Source organism: Morus notabilis, unplaced genomic scaffold (genome assembly GCF_000414095.1).
Source record: "Morus notabilis unplaced genomic scaffold, ASM41409v2 Scaffold100, whole genome shotgun sequence".
In the NCBI taxonomy this organism is placed as follows: Eukaryota; Viridiplantae; Streptophyta; class Magnoliopsida; order Rosales; family Moraceae; genus Morus; species Morus notabilis.
In genome coordinates, this window is record NW_010361820.1 from 597,672 (window position 1) to 613,049 (window position 15,378).

The window sequence follows — 15,378 nt, forward strand, 5'->3', positions numbered from 1 at the left end:
CCCCCCCTTTACCGAGGGGCTCGTGTCCATCGCCTGGAGCCAAGCCTTCGCAGCAAACCACGTTGCATATCTCCCTCTGTATGTAAATCTCGGCCAACGCCTTCTCTGGCTGAACCGAGCAAGCTTCTAGTGAGTCGAACATGGTGGAATAGTAGTACAGAGCTTCCGTGAACCGGTCCAAGAACCCGGTTTGGTTGTGGTTCGCTTCTTGCTCAACCACCGTCATGATTTTCGGGTTTAAGCTCCGGATCCAACTCAGGACCGAGTCGATCGGAGAACTCCGGGTAGGATCCGACCCGAGGAGGCGGTGGAGATGCATGACGGAGTTGACGGCGACGGCCTCCTTAGGGCTGACCTGGAGCATCCACGGCTTGACGTCGTCAAGCCTCGACGCCGCCACGCCGCGGAAGGCGAAACGGACGTTGACGGAACGGGCCAACTCGGCGAGTCGGAGACCGATTTCACGGAGCGAGTCGCGGCCGTCGGGAGACGGCGGGCCAATGCCGGTAAGCCGGAGAAGAGGAGGTCCCCCGGGACGGAGAGCCAGGGCTTGGATAAGCGCCGGCCATTGGAGGCCGTGCATGAGGTTGAAGTCGATGACGTGGACGCAATCGTGGCCGTCAAAGGCTTCGAGGATTGCTTGATTTGCTGTGAAGTGGGCGAATTTCAGGTACGGTGACGCCTCGTAGAAATTATGGTACAGAACCTCGTTCTCGTAGACCGAACCGTACGCATCGGAGGAACCGGGGGGAGCGGAGCCAATTCCCTGCGGTGCGAAAATCCGACGGCTGAGAGCGTCGATGAAATAGCCGGCGACCTTCCCGATGCCGCATTCCGTGTTGACGCGCGTCAGCAGGGACTGCATGTTCTCGATAAGCGAGCCGGCCAATGCGAGTTCGCCACGCTGGATAGATTCGGCGCACGTGACTAGCGCGTGGACCAGCCTTATCCCGGAATCTTCCTCCATCGCGGTCACCACCGTCAACTGATGAGGGTTCTGATTGTGGAGGGCAATATTCTGGTGCAGCTGAGGCGTAGCGTTATTCGGCCAGAATTCGTTCCCGGCCGTCTGATTTAGAGCGACGGCCCCGTTGATCAGATCGGGGAAATCAGGGAGATCAGAGGATAGAGAAGGAGGGGAAGAGAACTCGGAGAGGAGAGAGTCGACCCAAGAGCCGATATCGGAAGGATTGTAGTGGACGGCGTCGGAGGCGAGTTGGGAGATGTCAACGGCGGGGGAGTTGACGGACATGACGGTCTCGAGGCGTTCGAGGCGTTGAGCGACATGTCGTAGATCGGAGGAGCGGACCTTGTAGCCGGCGCCGGCGAGGAGGCCGTCGATTTCGTTTGGGGCCTTCGGCAACGAGGAGGATGAGCTGCCGCTGGTGCTGCCGGCCGAGTTGGGGGAGTCGTACGGCCCCATAGTGGAAATAAAATGGGATTCCCTCTTTTTTTCCCCTCTCTCTGGTTTCTGATTATAGGAAATCAGACGGGTTTGTAATTCATTCCGAGAACAAGGAGATGTAGAGAGAAAAAGAGTGATTTTGTATCTGATATTTTGAGACTCTTTGAGAAGTGAAAATAGTTGGTGGAAGAAAGGGTTTTGACGAGAGAGATGGAAAGCCGGGAGGTACATAGAGTGAGTGGCAAATGTACAAATTACAATAGAAATATACCTGAAAAATAAATGAAAAATAAAAAAATATAATCGTTATGAATAGTTATTATCCACCTCAATTAAAATTAGTGTATAAATTAGTTGGAGTTACTGTTCATATTAAAATCTTATTATATAAATCTTATTATATAAATGTAACTGAAAATAATGAGTATTATGTAAATAGTAACCGTTAATAATGTTAAAAGTTTTTTATAAGTAGAATTTTAAAACTTTTCATTTTATATACAGGATTAATAAAACTTTCTCTCTAATTTCTCTCTTTAAAATTGTTCTTCTTAATTTTGCATTTTATTAATTTTCATAACAATAATATATTATTTAAAAAAAATAGTATAATATAGAACATGAAAATGTAGGTTATATTTCTTTTCTTTCTTTCTTTCTTTTTTTAAAAGAGAATGTAGGTTGTATTTCTTTTTTCTTTTTTTTTTAAAGGGAAATGTCTGTTGTATTTCTGAGAATATATAATCGGTATATGTCTTAGAAAATAAAAATAGAAACGGAAAATTTTCTTTCAATCGTTTGTCTCATTCATTTATTTTCATTCCCTAAGCAAGATTGCAAACAAAACCTAATTTTATCGAGAAATGTAAATAGATAATTTCGAAAGGGGAACAAATAGGACCTTGGTTTTTTTTAATCTTTTTTTTTTCTTTCATTGCCCTGCCTTTTTCAGGTAATTATTTCTATTACCTTAGGGTTTTTTTTTCCTTAATTCCCCTAGAGTGTAAATTGTAATTAAGAAAGAAAACCAAAGTACTATGTACAGTAAAACCTTTATAAATGAATATTATTGAGACTGAAAAAAAAATATTATTTTAAAAATGTTATTTATTTATCAATAAATGAATAATTTATTAATTTATCTGTAAATGAATGATTTATTAATTTATCGGTAAATGTACCTTTTCTTTTACCAAGATTTATGCAGGAGCTATACATAACAAAGATAATGGTATGTGTACATGGAGAATTACAAAAGTTATCATGTACATTATGAAAAAAAATTTTAATTGTTGTTATGTACATGCATAGAAGCCCGAAATTGATGTATACTGTATGGTATAGAAATGTAATGGATGTTGAGCACCTTCTGAATTATCCTAGTGAGTGATGCATTGATGGAATCACCTACTGATGAAGAGATTATTCAAGGGATAATGGATAAGCCCTGATGATGATCATGATCCAGATGACAGTTATGTTATACTAAATATTTCTTTAAAAAAGGCGTTTCAAGTAATAATAACCTTAAATAACTACTTACTACAACATGAAAAATATATACTAGATGTAGTGCATGCTTTGCAAAAAATTAAAGACAAGGTTGAGTTCAATTTAGGTACAAAGGAAAAACAAATGACTTTAGATGCATATTTTGTAAAAGAGTTGAATTGAGAAAATAGAAGTTTTCAAGAAAAAAAACTCTTTGATATTATGAATTATATATGTTTTTTTTTTGTCAATTATTAATTTATATTTTCGTTGGGTCCTAAAGAATTTGAAAAAACTTATTATCTTATACATTATGCGAGATTATTAATTTAATATATTAGTTCGAATTGGGACCGAAAGTTGAAAAACTTATTATCTTATGCATTAAATGAGATTGTTAATTTAATATATTAGTCCGAATCGGGACCAAAAATTTTTATTATTTAAGCAAAATTATTAATTTATCGAACATTTATTTATCGAGATTTTATTTTAATTTTTAGTTCATGCATATCCTGGCAGAAGGATTTAATTAATTTGGCACCATCACCATGGGCCTCTCTCTCTGTTTGCATTTCTAACCGTTCCCATATAAAAAGAAGTTTAAAATGATAAGAATAGCAATACTTGGCAATTCTATTACGTATTTATCACATATGTGTTCCTTAATTAATTGCATATAAGTCGACTGAGGTGAAGGCACAGAAAGGGACTTGGTCAGCTACTCGGCTACAAGTGTTTAATTAGGTAATTTAATATTGAGATTTTTCCACTTTTTTTTAACGTTATTTTTATGTATTTTCTTAAGTAGCGCTCCTCACAAAAAAAAAAAAAAAATAATAATAAGATTATAAGATGAAATGATGAATGATTGGAAATCTGAAAGAAAGATTAAATTAGTAGTATAGTACGTACTGTAGATAAACCTTTCATACCAGATGATAAGGTTTAAGTTTAATTTATTAGTCTAGTTTTCTTAAGCAGAATGTTTATTAGGAAAGTAAAACTTAGGAGGATCTTATTCATCAAAAAGAGTACTTGAGAGGTTCTTAGAAAATTATTGTTGTTAATAATTATTGAGAGAAACAAAACGAGACTAAAAAAAAAAAAAAAAAAAAACCTAATAGATGCGAGAAGTTGCTTGCTCTTCTGTTTTTGAAAGAATTAAGAATTAACACAATTGTTGGTCAAATGATCATGGTTCTATCGACTTTTAGGGAGAAGCTTAAGATTTAAGCCATCCCAAAATGCTTTTTATTAACCCAATTATTTTCGGTTACGAAAACACTTCTTAGCACACAACCATGAATCATGATACTCGTCAATATGCGACCAAAAAACTGAAAAGGCTAATAATAATAACAATAGTAATAATAATAATATAATAATAACAACAACAATAATAATAATAATAATAATAATAATAATAATAATTAATGTAAAATGTGATAGATCCTTCACTTTGTTTTTTTTTTTTTTTTTTCAGTTAAAAAAGTGCCTCTGCATAGATGAGGTTATCAAATTGATAAATTTATAATATTAAGTATTATTTGTAGAGTAGCGTGAAAATTAGACTGCGTAGACAGAGGATAGAGGTTGGAGAACGACGAGGCAGAGGATTAATTTTATCCATTAATAAGTTGCTTTCGGCAGTGGGAAAATACACAATGGGAAATTAAATAATCAGGACTGCTCAATTATAATAGAAAGACGCTTGGGATGTTACAAAGGAATATGCCCTTTAATGTCTCAACATATATCTATTAGACTACGACCTCTAATGATATTGAAGCCCTAAATGATCATAAATTATTTTTAGAAGACTTCTTAACAAATATGAAAAGTAAATTACCATTTTCTTCAATAGTAGTACCTTAAGACTAGGGTTTCGTCTCTTTTTCCCTCTTTTTTATTTGGTACGCCGTTCTCGTGTGCATATTCAAAGGGCCGGAGTTCGACGAAGGCCATAGGCTGGCCTCCAGACTCCCGGCCCCATGGATGGGTTGCAGAACCGTGTGACTTCGTCTTCTCTGATAGCTTTTCCAGGGACGCTTTTGGGCTTCGGGGTGTGTTATCGGCATGTGGATGGTGACCGTTTCAGCCCTTCTGTGTGCGTCGGCAACCCCAAGTTAGATGCGGCCTTGGGAGGTGATGGTCAGATTCGATTGAGGGGGGGGGGGGGGGGGGGGGGGTTATCCTCTAACGACTGGGGATGGCGGAAGGCACTTTGGGCTCTATTTTCTGGGGGAGCCTAGTCTGTGTAGGTATGTTGGAAGGTGGATGCTTTGGGGGGCTTTCTCTGCGGTTGGCGGCGGAGGACAACGGCGGAAGGTGGCTCCTCTCGCTGATGCTTGGGCATCTCTTCCAGCTCTTCAGATTGCGATCTTGACTGTGGATTTCCTCTTTTGGAGTCGTCATCAGATTGTTACCGTTGATTGTGTTTTTGCTGGGTCTGTAACGTTTTGTTTTGGTTTTATTTTTGTCAAATAACGGCGTTGTTGTTACCGCCGATTGTAGTTTTAGTCTGCTTTTTTGTTTGTAATAACAGAGGTGGTTTTCCCACCTTCTGGTGTTGGGTTAGGCGGTGATGCCTTTAGTCTCTTCGTCCTGTTTGATCGGAGTTATCCACCGCCTATAATGGCGTGTTTGAAAGAGCCTTGTCTGTGCTTGATTAGTAGTGTGCCTCTTCTGTTTCCACATGTTGGAACTCGGCACATGTTTCACCCCTTGACCGTTTTCAATCGAACTTACTAGTGGTTCCGGTTTGTTGTCGGGGTTCAGTCCCTAATTGCGTTGTGGTCTTTTATAATTTTCTTTTAGAATGCAATTTCCATTAAAAAAAAGTAGTACCTTATAAGAGTTATTAATTGTCATAGAGAGAGTTGAGAGTAGAGAACTAGCTAGGTGGCTCTACTCTTTATTACCTCTTCAAATTTGTAAAACTATAGTTATGACAATTTAATTAAGGGTTGAAAATATTGTCATTTGTGAAATCCCCATTAGTCTTAGAAGTTAGTACAAAACCACAATCAAGAACCTAAATTCAGATCTAATTTTGTTGTCTAATTTTAGTGTCTTAATTAGTATCTAATCAATTAAATTATACTACATCATTTCATGATAAGCACAATAGAGTTAGTTAAAAAAAAATCTAAATTTTTTACATGACGTGACATAATTTAATTGGTTAAACACTAATTAAGATACCAAAATTTAACAGCAGATTTGAATCCCCTAGATTCATTATCATTATGGGTTGATGCAGTGGTACATATATCGTTGTTTTTTCTCTTTTCAAAACATCTCATATTTAAATCTTTGTTGTTCCGATACAATAGGTCTTGCTGAACTAATTAATAGATTGTGAGGCTTTAGACCGCGGTGGTTTGTCTAATCGAGCTCATTTTTTGAGTTTATTTTCATAATTTCTTCTATAGATATAAGATGAGAGGCGTGATAGCACTAATAATCTTTTTTTTTTTTGGCAAGTATAAAAAAAGGACATAAATTCATTCTTTATTCATTTGAAAGATGAGAAAGTGATAGACTATTTTATTTGGAATTGTTTAATACAAAAGCAACGCAAATCGTCAGTTACCATTACAATATCAGTATCTCTATTAAGAAAATATATATTGTCACTGTATGTAATGTACAAGCTGCATATTCCACAGGAAACAGGTGTAATACGAAGGCATCAACATGTACCATTGTTAATATTAATAAATCTGTTTCTACGTATACTATATATCAACATCAGAAGTAACAAACACGTTCAGATTATATTTGGTTGAATCGGCCCATAATTAAGATAAGGGAAGCGTTAAGAATTTTTCCTCTATTCTAATTATGTAATTTCGCAACTTGGCTATATGAAAATACAAGAATATTAATTAAACAAGAAATGCGACATTAACAAATAATTATTATTTTTTTGAGGGATCCTCTGGGCCCCGCATACTGGTTATATGAACACCCGCATCAAATGGAAATTAGGTCCCGTGGGTGTGTGTCTTTCTTTCTACTTTTAAATAATGAGTCAAAACCTTATAATTTGCTAGACATGAGTCTTTCTCCTTATTCTATATGGCTTGTGAACTTTGTGGTACTCAAGGCAACAAATTTATAATTAGAGGGCAAATTTTGCAATAATCTATTTCAAATCTACGTACTATATTTAATCATCCTATGATTTGGGAAGAGAGAGTCATGACAGTTTAAAGAAGATTAAATATATGCAATTATTGTGTGTGTGTGTGTGTGTGTGTGTGAGAGAGAGAGAGAGAGAGAGAGAGAGAGAGGATGAAGATCAAAACTAGATAGTTGGAATTGGATGATTAAAGAAATAATTAGCATAAAAGGCTGTACATTTTAGTATTAAATAAGATCTGGAAATCAGAAGAAATTGACCAGTTATGAGCAAACTACGTGAAAAGTCTTTCCTCTTATAGGTGGGGTTGACGTGGTCCACTAGAATAATGCACGACTTTTTTTTCTTCCGACGCCAATTTAGAAAATCCAGAAAGGGTATCTAATATAAACTCTAGTTTAGATCATGGGGAATTTGAAATTTATATGGAGTTTTCCATAATATACAGTATCAAAGACAATACAAGCTATTGGAATTCGAATAAAAAAAAAAAAAAAAAAAAAAAAACAGTACAGAAGAGAGAGAGAGAGAGAGAGAGAGAGAGAGATCAACGTAAACTGTGAAGACTGTGGAAGTGGTCCATGGAGTAACATGGAATTTGGGACCATACATAGCTCTATAGAAATTGCAAAGTCCCAAAAAGCACGAATTTAAGTGCAAAGCAAAGAACTTGATTGTTTGATTAAGAGGGAATATGATGTGAACACGTTATTTGGAGAATCAAGAAGAACAAACTTCTTTTTTTTTTGGCGCGTTTACGTCTCAACTTTGATTGGATTGGTAAATTGCCCTGTTGTAGTAAATTATCTTTCATTTTAATAAAATGTAATATAATACTTTCAAATCAATGAATGACATTAAAATTTAGAAATAGATTTTTATTTTAAACGAGCTCAACAATGCACACGAAAGCGTTTTTATTTATTTTCTAAATTTACCAGTCTTCATTAGTTGGAGAGGGTTATATGATATTTTATTAAATACAGAGGATAATTAGTAGAGATTAAAAACTTTACGAGATTAACTTGTCAATTGTGAAAAGTTCAACCAGTGTTAAAAGACTAATCTTTTTTTTTCCCCCTTTTGTGTATATGTGTGTGTCTATATATATATATATATATATATATATATATGCATGTCTGTTTATATGTGTGTGAGCGTGTGTTTTGGTGTATAATGTGTGATTGTGCGCTGGCATTGAGAATATAGAGTGAGGTGGTGTTGGTGTTGGGGTTGGGGACCAGAGCATTCCCTTTTTAACAACATGTTGTGTTTGGGACATACATCTCTATTCTGTACCCCATTCCGTTCCTTTAGCTGACATTATCACGTTATTGCATCTCTGAAAAACATATCATAATCATATAAATCTCTGAAAAACATATCATAATCATATATGAGAGAGAGACACGCACAATTACAAACAACGTTAGAGAGAGAGAGAGAGAGAGAGAGAGTATAACATCTCTAATATTACAAAATATTATTATTTACCACTTGGTAGCATCGAGAGTGGACAGTCTAAAATTTCAAGAACAAAAATTCTCTTATCGTAAAGAACCTCGAGAAAAATCTCTCGTACAGTTATTTTCAAATGGTACGAGAGTTCTTGGTTGCAGATTTTTAATCTGCGACCAAATCAGAAACCAGATATGGTTTGGATCTTCATGTCCGGAAAAGCTTTTAACTTTCTTTCTGTAATTTGACGAGATTAACATCTATGAAAATAAACTGAAAAAGATTATCACTAATGAAATGGTGCAGTTTGAACTGTCTTTCTTTTTCACTCAAATTGGTTCAAAGTTTCACCTTCTATAGTCCCACTTTAGCCTCAGATTTTATAGTCACACTATAACCAATTTAGTTAAGGGAATGTGCAAATTGAGCTAATTCTTTAACTAGAATTGAGTCAAGTCTTTTTTGTTTTATGATCATCCTGAATTATTATTAGGATTAATTTTATAAATATCTCTCTAAATATATGTATACTGTGTCAAAATGTCCTTTAATTTTACAAAACAATTCAAAATACCCCATAATATATAAAAAATAGTTCAAAACACCCATTTCGTCTAATTATGTTTATGAACTTAACAGAATTGCTGACGTGACACTAATATTAAAATATAAAAAATAATTGAGAACAAAATATTCAAAAAAAAAAATTAAAAAAAAAACCTTAACATTTTCCAAAAACAAAAAGAAAAACAAATAGCCAAATACTTTTAGCTACTCTCATTACCGAACCAAGCCTTGCTTTTAAATTTTTATGTTCCATTTTCACCAAGAATCTAATCACACAATCCGTGTTTTTCTTTCAGCTTCAATCAAGCCTATCCATTTCATAAATGCCAAAACAATGATAAATCGTATATAAAGTTTTCAAAATCTCCCTTTTCACCTTGCCGTCAAGCCTACCTTCTTGCCGCTCTAGAGCAGCCCCGCGCAGCCGAAGCTTGGATCGCCGAAGCCCCCCCTCTACCTCCCCACTCCTCGCCAGCATGAGGCTAGCGATGGACTTCGCCATGGGCTGGCAACTGATTCGCGACGAGCCATCTTTCTTAGTCCCATTATCGAATTTGGACTTGCTACTGATAAATTTGAACATTTAGATGGAGTCTTGAATATTGTGAATATTAGGGTTTTGGGTCATGGATTCTAGTGAATAAGAGGTGTTTGTACTGATTCTTTCAAGGTTTTCTTGAATATATGAAGGGGTTTTGTTTTTGGATCATTGTTTTTTAGGGTTGTGCTTTCCATAATTAAGGGGTTTTTCTGCCATGGATTGTTTCTTGTTAAGGATGGGCTTGAGGTTGAAGACGATGGTTAGAGATTTCTCTTCTTTTTTTTTTTTTTTTTTTTTTTTTTTTTTTTTTTTTTTAATATTAAGATGTTTTATTCCTTTTTTAATTATTTTTTAATACTTAATCTTTTGTTGATATATAATTAGAATTTAATATTTGTAATTAAACTCTAATAACACACGTCAACGAATCTGTGAGTATTATAAGTGGGAATGGATGAAAAAGACAAATTGATCCGTTTTCTATAAATCAGGAATATTTTAAACTGTTTTAAAAAATCAGAAAACGTTTATGAAATTAATCCATTACTATTATAATAAATAAAGTGAACAGAGGACGAAATGACTATGATTTATTGAAAAATACTTGTGTATTTAAATTAGGGAGAAAGAGGAAAATAAGTTAACACTTGAGATGAATTAAAATTAATAGGTCAATAGTTTACATAAGTTAATAAATAGGTTAAATTACTATTTTTGTCCTTAATTTATCTGGTTATGAATCATAACTTAACAAGTTATTGACGGTTTTTGTCCATAACTTAATAAGTTATTGACGATTTTTGTCTATAACTTATATGGCTAAATCATAACTTGACAAATTTATCCATAACTTATCTGATTATAAACTATAACTTAATAAATTATGACTTATTAATTTTTATAACTAAATATTGACCTGTATACTTTTCTTACCCTTTTCATATTGCGCTATTTTTTAGTATTTCCGTTTAAATTACTGCTGGTCCCAGCCCCAGCTGTTTTTCCACAAAGCCCAACCCAAGTTGGGTGCTGGCCCAGCGTAGTACATGTGACTTTTAAAGCCATCTTAGTCAATAATGAGGAATACCAAAACTAAAGCCCACTTAGATATTTTAGATTCTCTTGATAGAAATTTGACTTAAAAGTTTACTTGCCTCGAGCATCCACATGACACTCAATGTTAATATTTCCAGCACAGTCAGATCTAATGTTCAACTTGTCTGTTTCAAAATACAAATGTTTGGAGGAAAAGAAAAGAAAAGGACATTAGGGCCTATAAAGTAGCTTAGACAATACACACTGAAAGAAAATTTCTGCTTTTGCATAGTGTTTATATTACAACCTAAAAAGGTTTAGATCAAGAGAGGGAGAGGCCACAGGAGAAGGCAATTCCAGCCATGTTTAGTCCCTTCATCTTGCAATCAGGGAGTGGGACCCATGTCCACTCTTTCCTCTCCATGTCATAACACACCCAAATTATGTGCCATAATCCCTCAAAGTTAGACATCAAAACAGCCTTAATCCTACCATTTCTTCCCTCTAAACAACCTGTCATAGCCCCATAAGGCTTGTTAATTTTCAGCATCAATGAATTTGGTAGCTCAGATATGAATTCCCATTGCCTGCCATCCAATCCCATGCCCCACATTTCTATACCACTCAACATCCTTACTCTTGTGCCCGTTTGATAAACGCCGTCCGATTTCACGATCATCATGAAGCCATCACCGTACACGTGTAGCCTATCAATCCCGTTCCCCCAACTAAATCCAACAGTCAATCGCCCGTTGTCGTTGCGTCTCCCTTCAAATCTCGGCTGTAAAATTATAGGTGTACTACTCTGGAGTTTTATTGCAACTATCACGCTTTCGCTCACTCGATTAATTAAGCTTAGGAAAATATAATCCCCTTGTCTTTCACCGACACGTGGCAAACTTCCGTCACTTTCTTTAGCTTCCATGGACCGCCACGTTTCAGACTCAGAATTGTACTCAAACACGATTGCACGATTCTCGACCAACTCCGCAAATAAGAAGCGGAAATTGACCGATCCGGTTGGACTAGGTACCAATTTCATCCCCGATCTCCGCCACGAACAAGTGCCACGTCGACCTAAAGGGCTTGGAGGGATCTTCTTAACAGTATTTGTAACTAAATTAACAGTAATAACCGACTGAAGTGTGTTGGAGGCAAAAAGAAATAGATTACCACTCGCCGTCAAGAAAAAAAGATCCTCCCCGGGAAAAATTGCGGGCCTTAACAAATCGGAGATCGAGAACTGGAACCACCGGTCGGAGTGATCGGCGAAGCCGTCGAGCACGGAGTCGCAACGGCGCCTTTTCTTGTAGAGAAAGAGCCACGTGGCGGAGCTCCATTGGGAGTTGCACTGGCGTATGAAGTCTCGGTTACAGATGATTTCAGCCGCACTTTTGCTTACCAATTTGAACCGGATTATCTCCGGCAAGGCCAAGCAGAGTAGAATTCTTTCTATGAGCTCTGAGGGAAGAAGGCAAAACCCAATTGCGTTTGTTGATGGAATTCTACAATTGGCCATTTGGGTTTTAGAGTATATTCCCAAATTCCCTCTCTTGTACTAATCCGATTCAATACATATATATATATATATATAATATTACAGTGGTTGGTTTGCTTAGCTTTTGGGGGACCTTGATAATGTAATATAAGAGTATTTTAATTGTTATGATTGCGATTATAAAATTAAAGCGTGCTGTGTTTATCTAATTGATAAAGGATGATGATCAAAGGACAAAAGACTCCAACAAAGCATCTTTTGTTTAATCGTCATGGTTGGCTAAATGGGCGGTGCAATTGTGGACAGAATTGAGTGTTTGTCTTTCCTTTTTTTTAAGTACAGAATCAATTTTGTTGAGTCGGATCTCAATTGTCGGAATGTTAATGCTTTTGTAGTCCGACGATGATTCAACTTTACTGAATTTTGCAGTTTGTCTAAACCCACCAAAAAAAAAAAAAAAAAAAAAAAAAAAAAAAAAAAAAAAAACTATTCAAAATTCTAGTGATTGTTTCAATGCATCAAGAATTTGATTAGTAATTAGGATCATGTGTACGTTAAATTTGCATGCTTCTGGATGACCATGTTTTATATTAATGCTGAGGGTCAGTTCGGTCAATCTATGCTGAGGATGAAATATGACCTATATGTTTGTAAGTGGTGTTCTTTTTTTCTGAAGAAAAAAATAGCCACATCATTTTTTTTTTCTAATCATTAGCCACATTAGTTTGACCGTTTTTTACATCATTTTTTGTCCTTTGATAACACGTGGCATCTCTCTAGTGGGTAAAATTGGTTACCCCACCCTTACATAACACTGATGTTGTGGATTAAAGAGAATAAGTTATATATAAAAAGACAAGGAAGAAATCAGTAAAATAATGAAAATGAGAAGCATGACGAAAGCAAAATTGGAAATAAATGAGAAAATAAATATACAACTTTTTTAAACACACAAGCGTGGGGTTGGTATATGCCGAATCACAGGTAGTTTATAGTTAGTAGAGTGGAATGAGTCATGTTGTTACCTTTGATGAAGAGGATGTCCAATACATGCCTTTCTTTAGTTTTGTTAAATTGGTTGAAATGAGGTGATTGGCTGAGAAGAAGTAGAGCGAAATGCATGCCACTTTTGGCTTTTGCTTTACATATGCTTTGTTATGGTCTTTTACTCTAATCAAATTCAACTTCTTTTTTTTTTTTTTTTATCCGAATCACATTCAACTACTTAATAAATGGGTTTGTAATCTAAGATTAGTGGATTACACACTAATGTAAAGGATTTGATTATATATTGAAAGAGAAAATTACTGAACTTATCTTTAAGAGTGTATAGATTTTAATTTTTATAGTTTTTTTTTAAATAAAAATCTAGACTCATAAGTGATAAGGAGGTATTTGCCGTCTGTCTTCCTCTCGATAAAAAGCTTCAAATTAGTGTTTTTATTCTCACAAATTGTACCTCTAAAGTAAATTGGTTATGAAATGAACTCGGACTCCACGGCTTAAAAAGCACATGACGACTAGTGCCTAAGACAAGATTTGGACCTTTGATGATCCTCCCCGAGTAAACACTACAGTTTACAAGTACACAGTGTAAATGTCAACACAAAATATTAAATCTAACATAAAAAGAAGTAACAATGATGTATTTAGCATGTAGTTCAATAAGTAATGCTATTTTTAAATGCTTTTGTATTCTTTTCTGCATAAAGTTTTAGCTTTGGAATTTCTTAAAAAAATTATTTTCAATAATTGAAAAGTAATAATATATCTACTGAAAAACATAATAACATTTAAATTATTAAGTATAAAGTCAACACAAATAACAATTAAAATTTGACACAAATTTTTAAATGCTAAAGTTGACACCCCATATAACATACCCCAAATTTCACGTCAAATATAACGTAATATTGGATAAAAAATTTCACATCTAATAAAATATTAAATTTTAGTACTGGTATAAAAATTGAGAGATTTTAGTACTTGTCCCCAACTGGGAGTGTAAATTTTACACCCTCAGATTTAAATCGAACGGTCTAAAGAGATTAAAGATTACAAAACTAAAATGAAACCGTTACCAAATTAAGAATAAAATATAAAACAAAGCTTCAACGGCATCATTTACAGGGAAATTTTTTTTTTTTTTTTTTGATGGTCGTTGGAGGAAGAGGAGGGTTGGAAGGCGAGGCAACCGGCGGATTTCGTCTCTTTGACTTAATTTCTTTACGATTCTCATTTAACTTTTGTTAATTATGTAGTGATTTTTGTTCACTGTAAAATCCCCATCCCTTTTGATTTCGCAATTGTGTTACGAAAAGAAAGTGACTTCCTGCTTTATTTATTGAACTCAATGAACTCCGTGTACAATTCTGCATCCATTAATTTTGTTCAAATTAATAATAATGATTAAAACTAATTTCTTCTTTTTGTTGGCAATGGAGTTGGGTATTGATGAGATACGGGTGAGGAAAGGCTGCTTAGAAAGGGGTTTTCATTTTCTTTATGAATTGTTATCGCTTTCATGGCTGATGGGCAACACCCGCTGTGGATCTTTCAAGGAAAAAAACGACAGCAAAATTTTTTTTTAAAAAGTAGTCACATTTAATTTTTTTACTATAATAAAAAATTATCACATCTTAACTCGAATCAACGAACTAAACGGATTATTAGCATTTCATTGATTTCTCTGATGAATTCCAACACCTGGAGTGCAAACAATAGAGCTCAAAACGAAAGCAAGAGAATCATTTAAAGCACTCTAAACTCATAAATTCAACACCTAACCCTGATAATTTCTCTAAAAATAATTAAAAAAACTCCCAGCCCTGATAAGTAGCTTCGAATAAAAGTAACAAAAATAATAATATATATATTTTTCATCAAGGGTGTTAAAATCTAGAACACAGATCTAATAATTAACGCCTTTGATAGAGCTCAAGAACTCACTTTGTGAAAACTCAATTAGAAAGAAAGGGGTATTTTACACATTTATCCCCTGAACTTATATGGCTATAACAATTTACCCTCTGAATTTTTAATTTTAACAAGTTATTCTCTTAACTTGTAAAATTATCACAATATGCCCATTTTGACAATGATTGTGTTAAATTAGTGTTGAAAAACACATACAATAAAAAATTATAACATCCCAATTTAAATAAAATATAAATCTTTTAATTACTCAACTTTTAGTCCTTAAATCTAATAAAAATTAAAGCAATTTTTAAAAA

General features: G+C 34.9%; 2 protein-coding genes across 2 annotated transcripts in view; both read right to left on the reverse strand.

The window, feature by feature from the left end:
* LOC112092089 (DELLA protein SLR1-like) overlaps positions 1–1,644 on the reverse strand; it is a 14,314-nt gene extending 12,670 nt beyond the window's left edge. Inside the window, exon 1 of the mRNA XM_024167287.1 lies at positions 13–1,644. Coding sequence (XP_024023055.1) covers positions 13–1,636 — 1,624 coding nt within the window. The 5' untranslated portion in view covers positions 1,637–1,644. The remainder of the gene's footprint in view (positions 1–12) is intronic.
* Positions 1,645–10,969: 9,325 nt separating this feature from the next.
* On the reverse strand, positions 10,970–12,166 carry LOC21408309. Its single transcript, XM_024167288.1, has 2 exons — positions 11,821–12,166; positions 10,970–11,724 (listed from the first exon to the last, which is right to left on the reverse strand). Exons 1-2 carry the CDS (start codon positions 12,164–12,166, stop codon positions 10,970–10,972), a joined length of 1,101 nt encoding a protein of 366 aa, XP_024023056.1.
* Between the last annotated feature and the right edge of the window lie 3,212 nt (positions 12,167–15,378).